Source organism: Physeter macrocephalus, chromosome 20 (genome assembly GCF_002837175.3).
Source record: "Physeter macrocephalus isolate SW-GA chromosome 20, ASM283717v5, whole genome shotgun sequence".
NCBI lineage: Eukaryota > Metazoa > Chordata > Mammalia > Artiodactyla > Physeteridae > Physeter > Physeter macrocephalus.
In genome coordinates, this window is record NC_041233.1 from 13,036,000 (window position 1) to 13,051,379 (window position 15,380).

General features: G+C 45.7%; 2 protein-coding genes across 2 annotated transcripts in view; both read right to left on the reverse strand.

The window, feature by feature from the left end:
- The window catches only part of ANK3 (ankyrin 3), a 353,292-nt gene that overhangs the window by 214,539 nt on the left and 123,373 nt on the right, over positions 1-15,380 (reverse strand). The gene's annotated exons all lie outside the window — the stretch shown is intronic.
- Positions 12,175-14,622, reverse strand: LOC129391652 (SWI/SNF-related matrix-associated actin-dependent regulator of chromatin subfamily D member 2-like). Its single transcript, XM_055081198.1, is given in 3 exon segments — positions 12,175-13,733; positions 13,736-13,834; positions 14,559-14,622. Coding segments are annotated over 3 exon segments (1,722 nt in total).

Genomic DNA, 15,380 nt, shown 5'->3' on the forward strand with positions numbered 1-15,380 from the left:
GGACGCGCAGGCCCAGCGGCCATGGCTCACGGGCCCAGCCGCTCCGCGGCATGTGGGATCCTCCCAGACCGGGGCACGAACCCGTGTCCCCTGCATCGGCAGGCGGACTCTCAACCACTGCGCCACCAGGGAAGCCCTAAAGGTAGTTTTTACAAGCAAAAGAATTATTGCGATTTCTGTGACTCAACTTTAGACAATTTATATGAAGAAAAGATTTTCATAGCATGGCCTCAGTCAATGTCTTCTAATATGCTCGATCAGAAGAATCACCTGAGGAACTTGTTAAAAAAACACAGATTGCGAGGCCCCATCCCTGAAGCACTGAATCCCAGTCCAGGGGAATGGGAAGATGCTGGCCAGCTAGGGAAAACTGGCTGCAAGGCCCTGACTTGGAGGCTATGAAAAAATGGTTTTTCATTTTCAAACTCAGAGGGACGTGCTCCTTGGACAAGCCTGCCTTGTATTTCTCACCAGAAAACGTACAGGATACCTTTTTGTCATAAAGCCATTACGTTTCTAAATATCAAGAGTCCATTTCAAAGCATGATCATTAGGGATTCAAAAATGTAGAACTGATAGAGATAATAAATAAAATGTAGTGGAAATATGAATGCATTACCTTTTAGAATGAATTTCATCATTTGTCAGTTTTTTTAAGTTTGCTAATCTTTCAATTAAAACGTCCTTAAATGTGTGATGGGATTTCGTAGTAAGTTAAAAAAAAAAAACAAACCTTTAAAATCTTAAAAAATGTATTTAATTCATTTTGCAACTGGTGCAGGCAGCAAACAAATAGCCAGGTGGTCGAAGAGAGAATACTGGCAGTTCTGGTTTTCCTGGGATGACCCTGGATTAAGTCCAAAGCCCGGTACACACTCCCTCTGATGTTAGAATATTATGAACTACACAGTCTGAATGTAGTTTATTTTACTTGATTGTTTTTTTTTTTTTTTTTTTTTTGTAGGGAGGCGGGCCTCTCACTGTGGTGGCCTCTCCCGCTGCGGGGGACCGGCCCCCGCTGCGGAGCACAGGCTCCAGACGCACAGGCTCAGCGGCCATGGCCCACGGGCCCAGCCGCTCCGCGGCATGTGGGATCTTCCCGGACCGGGGCACGAAGCCACGTCCCCTGCATCGGCAGACGGACTCTCAACCACTGCGCCACCAGGGAAGCCCTACGTGATTGTTTTTATTGTCTTATTTTACTTATTTACTTTGCTGTTCTTAGCTCAAGCTCTGCCACCCTGAAGCCGTACAGTTTAATTGAAACACAAGTTATTTAACTTCTTGCTTCCTGGTGTAAAATGGAACTCATACCACATCTCACGGGATGAGTGTGAGGAAAAAAATGAAACAATGTATAGGAAACTTACTGGAGTAGGTAGTAATAAATGAAAGCCATTTCCTAAATTAGTTTGAATTTTCGATAAGTTTTTTCCACCTCCTATTTCAAAGTCTCAGTAGTAAGAGCAGAAAGGACCCTCAGGGTCTCCCAGTCCAACCAACTCTGAGGGGTGCATCATGGGGGAAGCTTGATGCCCTCTGCAGAGCAGCTCCAGAGTGAGCACGAACTGCCGGGCCCTTCTTTCCCATCTGGGGACATTCCCATGTCTCCATCTCTTAGCTGTAAAGAGATGATCCATCCAGCAATGCTGTCTCAGAGGGGGCACCACCAGCTCCACTGGCATTCTGGTTGGGACACTGTCACTGGCGTGAGGATGTCCCATGCACTGAAGGGGGTTTAGCCACCCCAGCCCTGCCCCATTACATGCCAGCCATCATTCCACCTCTCCATTTAAAGACCTGTAAGAACAGAGAGTCGAATGGCGGTGACCAGGGGCTGCGGGGTAGTGAATGAGTTGGGGAGATGTCGTTTAGGGGTACAAACTTGAAAAGAGTAGATAAATAAGTTGTGGAGATCTGATGTACAGCACAGTGATTGCAGTCAATAATACTGTATTATCAACTTCAAAGTTGCTAAGAGACTAGATCTTAACTGTTCTCACCCCCAAAAAGAAATGATAATTATATATGTTAGAGTTTTTAGCTAACAAAAACTGTCGTAATCATATTGCAATATACAAATGTATCAAACCAACACACTGTATACCTCAAACTTACACAATGTATCATGCCAATTATCTCAAAAACAAACAAACAAACCAAAAACACTGCAATTACTCCCTTCTACCTACAGGATCCAGGCCAGTGCCCTCAGCCCAGCCCGGGGTTCGGGGAGTCCCTTCCCGCAGGCTTGGACTCGCCATTCATCTCCAGCCTCATTTCACATGTGCAAATGGGCCTCAGTCTCCACTTCCTGGAGCTGACTCTAATCCTTTTATGTCCATCACAGCTTAGCTTTTCAATTTTTTTTCAACTATGATAGTCCATGCTGATCTCCTACCTGAACTTGTTTTCTTGGAACCTACTGCTTCGATTTGTGAGACAGCCAATGATCGCGCATGTGTCCCCAATTCACCTCTTTGCAACGTTTGGTTCTTCAAAGTCCTAAACGCTTCGCTCTAGGTGCCACTTCGCCCTTCCTGTATATGCTTCAAACCACCAGAGGAAGAAGAGCAAGATTTTCTCATGAAAGAACTACGATGCCCAGGAGGGGACCAGGGTGCATCTGAGCTCATCCAAGTGCATCTTCTGACAACAGGAAGCATGAACAATGGTCCGAATGTTCAGCGGAGGGGCGCAGTGGAGGAAATGAAAATTCTACAGCTAATGAATTATTCCCTTTTAAAGTGCAAATGCATAAAGCGAGCACTGCCAACTCCTACCTTAATAGAACTTTATTTCACAGAGTTTCAAAATAGGATTTATTCGGGTCATTTAAACATGTTCTCAGAGCAACAATTCTAGAGCAGCACTGCAGGAAGCAGGGCATATATTCAAAGAGGAAAAGTGAAACAAAGGGAAATATGTACCTTCCAATTTCTATGATTTTTTTTTTTTTACTGGCGTTCTTACTGTCTCAAACAATGTCATGTTAATCGTTTGGTAAAGGCTGACCTTCTCACGCTGACAGACACAGGCAAACACTGTAACTCCACCATTCTGGGACGCAACATTTCTGACTAGCTCCAGAAGTACTCTAGAGAGCTGACGTGATGTCACTTGCTTGACATGTGTCACGCTTGACAGGTGACTGTGTCTTACACTGATGGGTCTCCTCCCAGATGTAAGCATTAATCACCACCGCCAGCACAAACATGGCGAGGACCCTGGCCCATGTGCTAAGCAATTTATATGGATTATTTCGTGCGGTCACAATGATGCTACACATTTGGTACTTCTGCTGGACCCATTTTATGGATGACAAAGCTGAAGAAGCATGAATAACTTGCCCAGGAGCACACAGAGTAAGCCACAGTACCCGTGTGGAACTCCAGCAGTCTGACTGCCTTGCTGTTTGCTTTGACACTGTACTGTACCTACTCTCTTCTGCGAAAGGCCTCCATCCCTGTCAGATAAGGTGGTCAGGCAGAAGGGAAGGGCTTGTGGTTGATTGATCTCTCTCCTATCTGGCTAATAAGAAAAACGCAGCCTACATGATAAAGAGGCTTGCCCTGGACCACATCAGTGACTGATGATACAGCCAGGATGAGAGCCAGGGCTCCAGCAGGTATCTGAGGACTTTCCTCTTCATCCTAGGCTGCTACAGCTTAGAAACTTCAGCTCTTCAGACGACAACAACACAGGTCCCACACCACAGGGTAGGATGTTAATAAGCTCCAATGTACTAATGGGTTTAAGACAAAAACATTCCTTTAAAAAATTATATAGGAGATTCTCCTTTGATGTGGCATTCAGGGGATTAAATGAAAAAGGCAGGAACAAGATTGCATGGCATGCATAGAGCAATTCTCTAGAAAAGGTCTATCTCCCGCCACTCTGCCCTCTGCTTACTTACTGGTTTTGTTCTTCCTGAGATGTTACTATCACCATGGTAACAAGAATATGGTTAATGCAGTAGCCACACTGCGACTTTTCCATAACTCACATTCCTTTGCTAAATGCTCCCAAATCTCCATTTTCATTCCAAAGGAGGTTTATATAACCCAGTAAAAATGTCTTTAATGCTGTTGGACCTATACTAGGAGATAAACATAATTTATTTTATATTTGAAAATACATATCAATAAAAATGAATGTGTGTGTGTGTGTGTGTGTATGTGTGTGTGTGTTTGGGCTCTATAAGGACAGACATCTAAACGTTAACAAAATAGGACTCTTATGGGCGGTTTTTCTTTTCTTTCTTTTGCTTTATTGTATTTTATTTAAAAAATAAACTGTATAATGCAGGGAAAATTTTTTTTTTAAATGTATTTGCAATGGCATCGCCACACAAACTACAGTAGCGTCTCCAGAAGCCGTGGACCCTTATAAAAACATTAAAAAGTCACCCTCCTGCTGAAGCGATGCTCACCTCTTCTCCACGTTTGAGTGGCTGATGTTCTTCCTATATAGCACTGGCTGGTGGTGGCCTTGACTGGGCTTTGATAGCTCAGAAACTGAGGCTCTGCTTCAAACACCCTTAACTGAACAAAGCCTGGCAACAGACTTTGGTGACTAGCCCTTTGTTCTAGGCGTGTCTTCCGAGGTCAGCTACACCTGCCGAATCACAAGACTCTTGGCTGCTCAAATCAACTTGCCTCTCAGTGTCTGACATTCAGTACTCGGGTTTGGTGCACTTGCCTATACCCCTCTATTAGAATCCTATGGATTTCCCATCCCCCTTAATGCAGCTCGCATCAGTTTGGGAAGTGGGTCCCTAACACCAAGTGAAGCTCAGCCTGAAATTCTGATAGACCAGGGAGAGGACTGGGGCTTGAGGAAAGCAGGTTTGAATAGGTACTGGGTGCCTAGGAATAGTGGATGAGGAGGCCTGGAAGTTATTTGTTGATTCATTCTTGAATTCAACAAATATATATCGAGTCCTTCCCAGTGCTAGGTACTGGGTTACACTCCAGGGATCCCCAAATGTGTAATAACACGTAGGTCTGCCCTTGAGGAACTCAAAGTCCTGCAGGGGAGGTGAAGCACAGGGTGTGTGAGGCGTATTTCACGACACCTCTGCTTTAGCCTGAATAGGACTGTTCAGCTAATGCGCGCACAGTGCTGAACAAAGAAGCTGGAACTTACTAAATACTCAAATCACGACTATTTTATATCATGATTACTACACATTTTTACCTACAGGAGAAAGGAAGAAAATGAGCACTTATTCTGCAGCAGGCAAGGTCCTGGACGCTTTCATGGTATCACCCTCTGGCTTAATGGAATGCAGCTCCATCAGTATGTGAAAGGTACCACTCGTGGAGGCAGATCAAGGGCTGCCAGGCAGCAAAAATACAGGCCCTGCCTTCCCACAGTACCGTGAGGAATGGTTCTCTGAAATAAAATGCCTACCTCTCTTAAAAAATCTAAATTGCAAGAGACACTTTCTCCGTGGCTGAGTCCTTCACTGGAGGATTGAAAAGATGAAGTTCATGGTAAAGTCATTATCACAGAGGCAGGAATGTGGTAAGCATCTGGAAAGAGGATATTTACCAGGTGAGGAAAGATGTCCCATGTGAGGAACTGGAGAGAAAGGAGACAAACACTCCCACAGAATTACGTTTCAAGGCTAACCATGGGAGAGGAAGAACAGGGCACGATGAGCACACACACCGGGGCAAGGAGGGGAGAGACCTATCTTAGGGGGTCAGAGAAAGCGTCTTTGAGGAACAGGATACAAGCATCTTTTACACAGATTAAAAAACAGAGGTTCACAGAAGTAACTGTGGCATAATCTCTGGCAATTGGAGACCTCTCTTGAGACCCATCTCAATTTCTGATATTTCTGAACTCTCCACGGCATGAACTGGGGAGAAATTACTATGTTCAAGTTGCCAGAAGTATTTTTAGTCCTCTTTGGAAGAAGATTTCAGTTTTATTGTTGTTGGTGGTCACGGTGGTCTCTGCTTACATAATGGGAAAGGCACCAACCTGCTTTTGGAGCCCAAAGGGGCAAGTCTATTAGGAGTAAAATTGCTTCTACTTAAAGCATCACTTCCCTTGGAGGGGAAAGGTGCATTTAGAGATAATTATGACACTGAAGGGAAGGAGGCCTGAGACTGATGGTGTCTCAGCTTTGTTCGAAAGAACTTTCTGTGATGATGGAAACGTTACCTATACGGTGTTAATACAATGGCTGCTAGCCACACGTGGAAAATAAGCACCTGAAATGTGGTTCCGGGGAATGAGGCACAGAGGTTTACATTTAATTTAAATTAAAGTTAGTACTCAGTAGCTAGTGGCTACTGAATTAAGAGAGCCCAGGTGTAGAGGAAACAGGGTTCCCCCTCTGTCTGGGACCAGAGACTAGGTTAAGGGGCTTAGACTCTGGCCGGAAGAGACGTAGTGTTGGTAAAAGGGGTTCTCGCTAAGGGAAGCAAGAGAGACTCTCCAACACAGTGGCTTCAGGGGGCTCACGAGGGAGCCCTTTCCTGAGGAAGGGGTCATAGCCCGTGGACTTTGGGGACAGTGTTATCCAGAACAGGTCCTTCAGCTCTGCCTTTTTTTTTTTTTTCCTAAATCTCATTTTTAAAAATTAATTTTTACTGGCATATAGTTTCTTTACAATGCTGTGTTAGTTTCTGCTGTACAGCAAAGTGAATCAGTCACACGTATACATATATCCACTCTTTTTAAAGTTTCCTTTCCACCTAGGTCACCACAGAGCACTGAGTAGAGTTCCCTGTGCTATACAGTAGATTCTCATTAGTTATCTATTTTATACATAACGGTGTATATATGTCAATCCCAATCTCCCATTTCATCTCTCCCCACCCTTTCCCCCCCAGTAACCATAAGTTTGTTCTCTACGTCTGTGACTCTATTTCTGCTTTGCAAATAAGTTCATCTGTACCATTTTTCTAGATTCCACATGTATGTGATTATTATATGATATTTGCTTTTCTCTTTCTGACTTACTTCACTCTGTATGACAGTCTCTAGGTCCATCCTTGTCTCTGCAAATGGCACTATTTCATTTCTTTATATGCCTGAGTAATAAGCTCTGCCTTTCTGCTCTGAACTCCCTTCATCAGTCCCAATTTTTTTTTTTTTTTTTTTGCGGTACGCGGGCCTCTCGCTGCTGTGGCCTCTCCCGTTGCGGGGCACAGGCTCCGGACGCGCAGGCTCAGCGGCCATGGCTCACGGGCCCAGCCGCTCCGCGGCACGTGGGATCCTCCCGGACCGGGGCACGAACTCGCGTCCCCTGCATCGGCAGGCGGACTCTCAACCACTGCGCCACCAGGGAAGCCCAGTCCCAATGTTTTTAGAGAAGTCTTGCTCAGCACTAGAGCCAAGACTTAGCTGTGCTTTGGGGAATTAAGAGAGAGAGACTTTTTGGTATGGTTGAGCACATGGGGGCCTCAACAAATTAGTAGCGTCAGGTCAGTGGCTTACTTGAGTCTGGACCTCCAGGTCTAGCTTATAGGAGAAGTTCTTTAATATTTGCTAGAATGAATTTAACTGAGAAAGGAAATCTCCAGATAATGTTGATCCACTGACATCGTTTTGCTTATGCACGTGCTGACCCCGTGTCGACCTCTTATTTGGGCAGAACGTAAAATCTGACACTTGTATGTTTCCATCAACAGGTTTAGGAGTTCAACTGTCTAAAAACACTGCTCTCACTTTAACAAAAAGAACTTTAGATAAAGTAGCCTTTCTTATGACATAATTGAGTTCCAAATGTGGCTGAGCCCCTGCTAAAGCTTTGTTCAAAACAACTGCTATTTGAGAAAGGCAGTCCAGTTGGACATGTTAACTAGTCACAGACCTGTGGCACACATGCCAAGTTCTATCACATGCAATTAGAAAATCACACAGCTAAGTAGCTGGGCCACAGTGTCTCAGCCTCCCTGGGCAAGGCGCCTTCACAGATGGAGATTTAGGCAGTATGGGGTAGTAGGAATTGAACCTTTTGAAATGTAGCTATTAAAGATACTAAAAAAAAAAAAAAACAAAACAAAATAAAGATACTGTCAACTATGAAACTGTTCTTTTTTTTCATTAAAGTATAGTTAATTTACAATGTTATGCTAATTTCTGCTGTATAGCAAAGTGACTCAGTTACACACATACATACATTCTTTTTTTATATTCTTTTCCATTATGGTTTATCCCAGGAGATTGGTTATAGTTCCCTGTGCTATACGGTAGGACCTTGTTGTTTTTCCATTTTAAATGTAATAGTTTGCATCTGCTAACCCCAAACTCCCAGTTCATCCTTCTCCTTCCCCGACTCCCACCTGGCAACCACAGGTCTGTTCTCTATGTCTGTGGAAACTCACTGCTCTTAATAGAATGATTCACATGATATAAAAAAATCACATTTGAATTATTTCACACACACAAAAAACTGTCTCTATAGATAACTAAGATTTCCTTTGTCAAAAAGTGAAAACTATATAACCCGTGCTTCCTTTTCTACTACATGTATAAAAGCCCTTAAAGCCTAAATTTAAGGGCTTTGTATTCACTAGTTCTTTCCAGTTGCTTGGTAACATTTACTTTCTCTGTTTCATCCTTACATGTCTTACTTTGTATATTTTAATCTGTAAACCTCCTGAAATCCTTTTGGGAACAAATGAGGTATAGCACTCAAACACATAAATCTGTAATCCTTTCAGAGATCAAAACAAAAAAGTACTACATACCACGACCAAGAGAAGGATATTTTATTCAATTATCTTCCCCAAATGGGAGTTAAATAATAATTTACAAGAGAAAGGTTAGTGACAAGAGTGCAGATTAAGTTAGGTGGTCCATTATATTTGATGAAAAAATGTCTTAGCCAGCAAAGTATGCATCTATCTCTTCAATGAAAGGAATTTTGCAGGCATCCAATAATATAATTTGGCCTTTACCTACTCCAGTGCATAAATGCCCCTTGCTGCAAATGATAACCAGGAGCAGCTCTGGTGTGTCTTAGTCACACTCTCTTCCCCAAGAGAGCTAGGATGATCTGCTAAGAGAGCAAGGGTCACGCATAAATTCAGATGGTGTCAAGGCCATCTCAGCAGACACAGTTCAGAGAATGAAGCATGCTGACACTGCACTGCAGTCTTCAGCAGCTATTCTGTTAACTCCCTGCAGTGGACCCTTGAGGCTGAACAGGTCTGGATAATCCGAAAGGAAATATTTAAGATGTCAGACAGGAGATCTTATGCACTACATACACATGGCAAAATTACAACACAAAAATCAAAATTCACATTATAATAAAAATCTAAGGAAAGGTGTTAATAGAACAAGTAAGTATCCTATAAATCAGTTACCATCACTGCTGCTCGGGGGTATACATTCACCACTGGCTAGGATATGCTTTCTTGCTGCCTAAATTAGCTAGCACTACAAAGAAGCATATAAACCAATCCATTCTACCGTGTTCTCCCTTTAGTCACACCGCGTTTGGCTCTGCCTCGTATCTGCACATGCACTACACGCAGGAAATGATTCCAGAAGGGTTACCCCTACTCTTATCCCCAGCTCTCTTCACCAGCCGGTAGCTATTCTTGAGGTCACGCTCTCAGCCCACAGAGAACTACCAGACTGTATCCGCCTTTCCTCAATGATCTGTCCCAGCCAGGAAGCAGAAATTACAGCCCCCTAGACAAAGGTTGCTGTTGTCATTTTTTAACTTGACCTCTAATTTTCTAACCAATACCTCTATCTCAACCCAGTTCCTGAAGCATACAAGTTATGGTTATGATTTGCAGCTAGTTCTTAGCAACTGAGGCTTAATGATCCTTCTTTTATTGTTTTGACCAGGCAAAATCTGATCCCATCTGTGTTCTAGGGCATCTTTCACCTGCTACATCCCTGAGAGAACTCTGACCTAGAAGGAACCCACTCAAGTTGGGAAGGGAGAGGTCCCTGTAATATAAAAGGCTAAATGCTGGATTGTTACATAATAAAATTACTGGAGATTTGGAACCTACGATGGGTTTCTGGAGGCAACTAGTAGTTGCCTCCGATTAAGCTTTTCATGAAGACCAGTGCTGCTCAGACATCCTAGTGCAAGCCATCCATCACGTACTACAGAGGGAAGCATGTGTTGTAGGGTGTAAGCAACAGTACAGGCCTCCTAGTAAGTACAATTCAATTCCACTGCAGCCTTCAGTTCAGAATGCTATGAGGCCTCGTTAATTAGGAATGTCTGGAGAAAATGCTTTTCCAAATCAGCAAAAAGTCTGAATTTTAACAGATTTTAAACAAAAGCACAATGTGACTTTTAAATCACATATGGTAATTCAGACAAGGTTAATAACGTAACAACGTGGGTCTGAGGTCTCCACTGTTTTTTTTTTTTAAACATCTTTATTGGAGTATAATTGCTGTACCATGGTGTGTTAGTTTCTGCTGTATAACAAAGTGAATCAGCTATACATATACATATATCCCCATATCCCCTCCCTCTTGCGTCTCCCTCCCACCCTCCCTATCCCACCCCTCTAGGTGGTCACAAAGCACAGAGCTGATCGTGTGTGTGTGTGTGTGTGTGTGTGTGTGTGTGTGTGTGTGTGTGTGTGTGTGTGTGTGTGTGTTTTTAGCTTCCATAGAGTCCACTGATCTTTAATCAATGAATTAGCATTATTTGTAATTACCATAGTCATTGTTTTAATGTAAATGGATGCTTTGGAATTGCTTGAAGGAGTCTGAAAATACTGCAATTTGTCCCCTTAAATTGCTTAAACATTACCCCAATCTCCTTATTTTCAGCAGCATCAGGAAATTTCTGAACAATGACACAAAGACAAAACTTCAAACACTACGCTGACATGAATTTTCCAAATGTCCTCATTAGAAGATGTGACTTAATGAGGTTTTCTGTGAGTTAGAGATATAAAACCAGAAGAATGCATCTTACAGACACGAGTTTCAGTTTTCACATGGGCGTGCCCTGTTTATACATGACTTAAAGAAGTACTTAACTTTGTCCTTCAAAATGTCACACTAGGCCTCGGGTCTGCCACGTTGCTGAAACCCAAGGACGCTGTTAGTGCAATAAGAACATGGCTCTAGAGTGACATGAGCTGCCTCATTTCAACTGATAAAGGCTTTTAGCAGGCTGATGACAATAGGATAGGAAATAGCTTTTTTTTTTTTTTTTTGCCCCCAAAAAAAAAAAATTTTTTTGGAAATTTCCATACAGACACGAGTTTCAGTTTTCACATGGGCGTGCCCTGTTTATACATGACTTAAAGAAGTACTTAACTTTGTCCTTCAAAATGTCACACTAGGCCTCGGGTCTGCCACGTTGCTGAAACCCAAGGACGCTGTTAGTGCAATAAGAACATGGCTCTAGAGTGACATGAGCTGCCTCATTTCAACTGATAAAGGCTTTTAGCAGGCTGATGACAATAGGATAGGAAATAGCTTTTTTTTTTTTTTTTTTGCCACCAATAAACAAAGATTTATTTGGAAATTTCCAAACCTGCCATAAGTGGCACTCGCCAAGCCCTAGGCCCACTCTCCTTCCCAAGCTCCAAAGGGGAACAACAGTCCTCCCCTCCGCTTCCCTGCCCTGCCCCAGCACACTCACCCATGCCTCAGGCCCCACCAGAGAACTAGTGTGTCCTCCCTCTAGGAGGTGTTACCCCTGGGCCGAAGAGCTGGGGTGGCAGCCCCCTGGCCTCTCAGGAGATGATGGCGGCCACAGCCGCTTGCATAGACTGAGAAAAGAAAATAAGGAAGGAGATACCAAGTAGTGCTCCCTGAAAAACCCCAGCTTACTCCTGTACAAAAAAAGTGGCTCCTGCATAGCAAAACCTGCTCCACGAATAGTGCAAATACCCAAAGGAAAGGAAAAAAAAACCAGCAGCAAGGCTGGGCTGGTAGGAATAGCAAAGAACTTTGGTTTGGAAAGGCTAGGAAGAGGGTGAGCTGTGCCCCTTTTCCTCGTCCAGCTCCCCAGAGCCAGCGCTGACACTCTCCCCAAGGGCGTCTGTAAACAAGCAAAGCCAGGGGCCTTTGCGATGTCAAAGCACAGCCTCCAGGTCCTACCTGGGCCTGCCTGCAGGGGGCACAGGAGGCCTCTGCTGTGACTCCAATGAAAGCCAACGTGTAAGTAGTAAGGCTCTGGGGACTAAGCAATGAGGAATCCTCTCGCTACGCTTACGAAACCAAAGCTGGGGAGCAGAGGGTGGCAGGAGACACCCCTCCCCCCTCCTTATCCTCCATGTCTGTGCCCCAGAGGGTGGTCCCCTTCCAGGCTGAGGAGGGGGGTGCTCCAGGCCTGGGAAGCAAGGAAGGGATCCCTGAGCCTGGGGTCGGGCGGATTCCCGGCACCTGTTCCGGTTCCTGCCTTCGCTGCTGCACCCTGGCAAAGATGTGCCTCCCCACTGCTTCCTGGGCCCAGGGCTGGTGCTAGAAAGCAGCTCGTCTCTCCTCCTCAGGATTACCAGTCACATCAGGGGTGATCTTGAGGTCCCGGTGCTGGGAACGGAGCCATTCCTGGATGAAGTCCTGGGGGTCAGTGCTAAAATTGAGCATGAGATCCCTCTGGGTCTTCAGCCGGTTGATGGACTCAATGGTCTCATGGATCTTGACATCAAGGGAGGCGACGTGCTGATGGGTGGTAGAGGCCGGAAAATTGCTCATCTGGGCCTTGAGTGGGTCATCCACCTCCACATCAATGTCATAACAGGCTGTCTTCTTCTGGCCGTTAGGGCCCACACTAATGACACGGTTGATGGCCATGGGGTCTGGATGCTGCAGCAACCCAGCTAGCTTCATGGGAATCTCAGAGAAATGGAGTCGGCCACAACTGAAGATCTGGCGGAAGTACCGGTTGCAGTTGACGTACTCCCGCTCGTGGCCGTCCTGCAGCTGGTTGCGTTTGACGTAGAGCCACAGGGCCTGCGTGACGGCAGCCCTCGTCTGTGTGTGCACCCCCAGCAGCCTTGCCGGTCGGGGGCCCAGCTTGTACTGGGGAGGCTGATGATCCAGCATGAGCGGGAGGGTGCACTTGACGTTGAGGTCTCCAGGCCGTTTCACCTGGAAGCCATCTGTCTCCCGGGTGGTGGGCATCCGGTGCCACTGCACCAGGTGGTTGTCAGGCCCGTACAGTTCCTTGTCCAGCTCAGTGACGAGGCTCTTAAAGACTGAAGAAAACTTCCTCTTCTGTTTCCTAGGATCATCCAGCAGTTTTCCCTCTACTCGGAGTTCCCAGGAAGCCACCTGGTCCCCTGCGGGGTTTCCCCCGGGGGTCCCTGCGGTTCCTGCACTATCACCTTCTGCTTTGCTGGGACTGAACGTACTAGAAATATCGATCCGCAGCTTTCGTTTTTGAGTCAGAGGCTTTTCGATGGCCTCCTGGATCTCCATCCTCTTTCGAGCAATGGTCTGGTCCAGCTTGCGCTCAGAAGCCAAGAGATCCATGTACACCTGAGGCTCTGGGACAAGCTCCCGAATTCACTGAGGTAGAACTTTATCTGCCACCTTCCTCCTCTTTAACCCCCGGCGCTGGGCAGGCATCGGGGGCTGAGCCTGGGGCACAAGCAGGTGTTTTCGGAATGGGTCCATCACGGTGGGTGGCACGCCAGGTCCAAGTGGAGCAGCTCTGCCAAACGGGGAGCCTGCAGGGGGTCCCACCTGCAAGCCAGCCATGGGCATCCGGCTTCCTGGTGACCCGCCAGGCCTCGGGTACTGCGCCGCAGGGCCCCGGGGCCCTCCATGCCTCTAGCCAGCCCGGGCCCACTGAGCGCCGGTCCGGGCAGCGCGCTGGGTCCCGCTGGCAGAGGCGGAGCCCCCAGGGCCGCGGCCCGACATCGCTCTGTCCCCGGAAATAGCTTTTATGTTAGCCCATTCTGAGTTCATATTAATTTTTATAGAACTAATGAATTATAAGAAGGAAAAGAAAAATGAACCCTTAACATCAGCGGAGGGAGGCAGAAGACTGGGGGGGTGAAGAGCTTTGGGGCTGAAATTCTGCCATTTCTCATTTGCTAGCTCTGTGATCTGGACCAGCTATTTCTTATCTCTAAGCCTTGGTCTCCCCTTCTGTAACACAAGAATAAGTAACACTTTTCTTGATATAAGAATAAATGAGATAAAAATGCTCAGCTTGGCATCTGCTTCAAAGATGGTATTACTTTTACTGCTGCTACACCTACTGCTGGTACTAGTATTATGATTGTTCTCTCTATCGGGTCTATTGCCACTTCTCCCCCAACAAGTGAGGTTTTTAGCAAAAATAATACTTCAAATGCTATGTGCAAAATCACAGCACTGCTGGTGTTGATGTGTCAGGCACTGCGCTAGGTGCTCTGGGTACGCTCACTCCTATTTCTCAGTGACCCAGTGCAGGAGTGCTGATATTATTTTTTTGATCACCATTTATTATTTAATTTCATAACTCATATTAACTTCATCTTACCAATGAGGAAACTGATGGACACAGAAAGAAAAGTTAAATCCAAAACTGGAACCCAGGGAGTCTGAATCCTGAGTCCCCACATGCAGCCACTTCTCTATTCTGCTTCCTACCTTGTTTCTACTTCTGATGATGCTGCTGCTGACGGTCAGGCCTAGAGCTAGACCAGCTTTTACATTCAGGGCCATATTACTCTGGATGTCTGAGTTGCTGTCCAGGGGTACACATGACACAGTAATTCCTTTCCCTATGATTATGAGCTTACTCGGGTTACAGAATCGTGTTACTCATTCTGAAAGTTCATAGGGGACAGAAGATAAGAGCAAAAGGTGGCCTCTAGGGCTTCCCTGGTGGCGCAGTGGTTGAGAGTCCGCCTGCCGATGCAGGGGACGCGGGTTCGAGCCCCGGTCCGGGAGGATCCCACGTGCCGCGGAGCGGCTGGGCCCGTGAGCCGTGGCCGCTGAGCCTGCGCGTCTGGTCCGCAACGGGAGAGGCCACGACAGTGAGGGCCCCGCGTCCCGAAAAAAAAAAAAAAAAAAAAAGGTGACCTCTATTATTTGGGTTCTAACGTTTGGGCCTTATCCAGACATTCCAACTCATTCCCACCTGGAAGATCAAGACCTGATTTCTAGAGCACTGTTAGTGCCATCCGACCCATTTCTACAGTCTCAGAAATTTCAACCTGGAGGACAGTTTGTAGTTTCCAGTCATGAATATTTAAATCACATTTTCTATATGTTCACTTAGATATTTATCACCCACCCCTACTCCTGACCCCGATCTTGGTTTTCTTTTCCTCCTAGGAAATAGGCACACCTGTATGCAAGCAAGAAAACGCACTAGGATGAGTAGACATCACACCTTCCACCGAGTGGGAGGACCCTTGGAGGTCAACTGTCTCGACCTCCTCCTCATGTTGGGGAAGGAGGGTTAACAATCGTTTCAA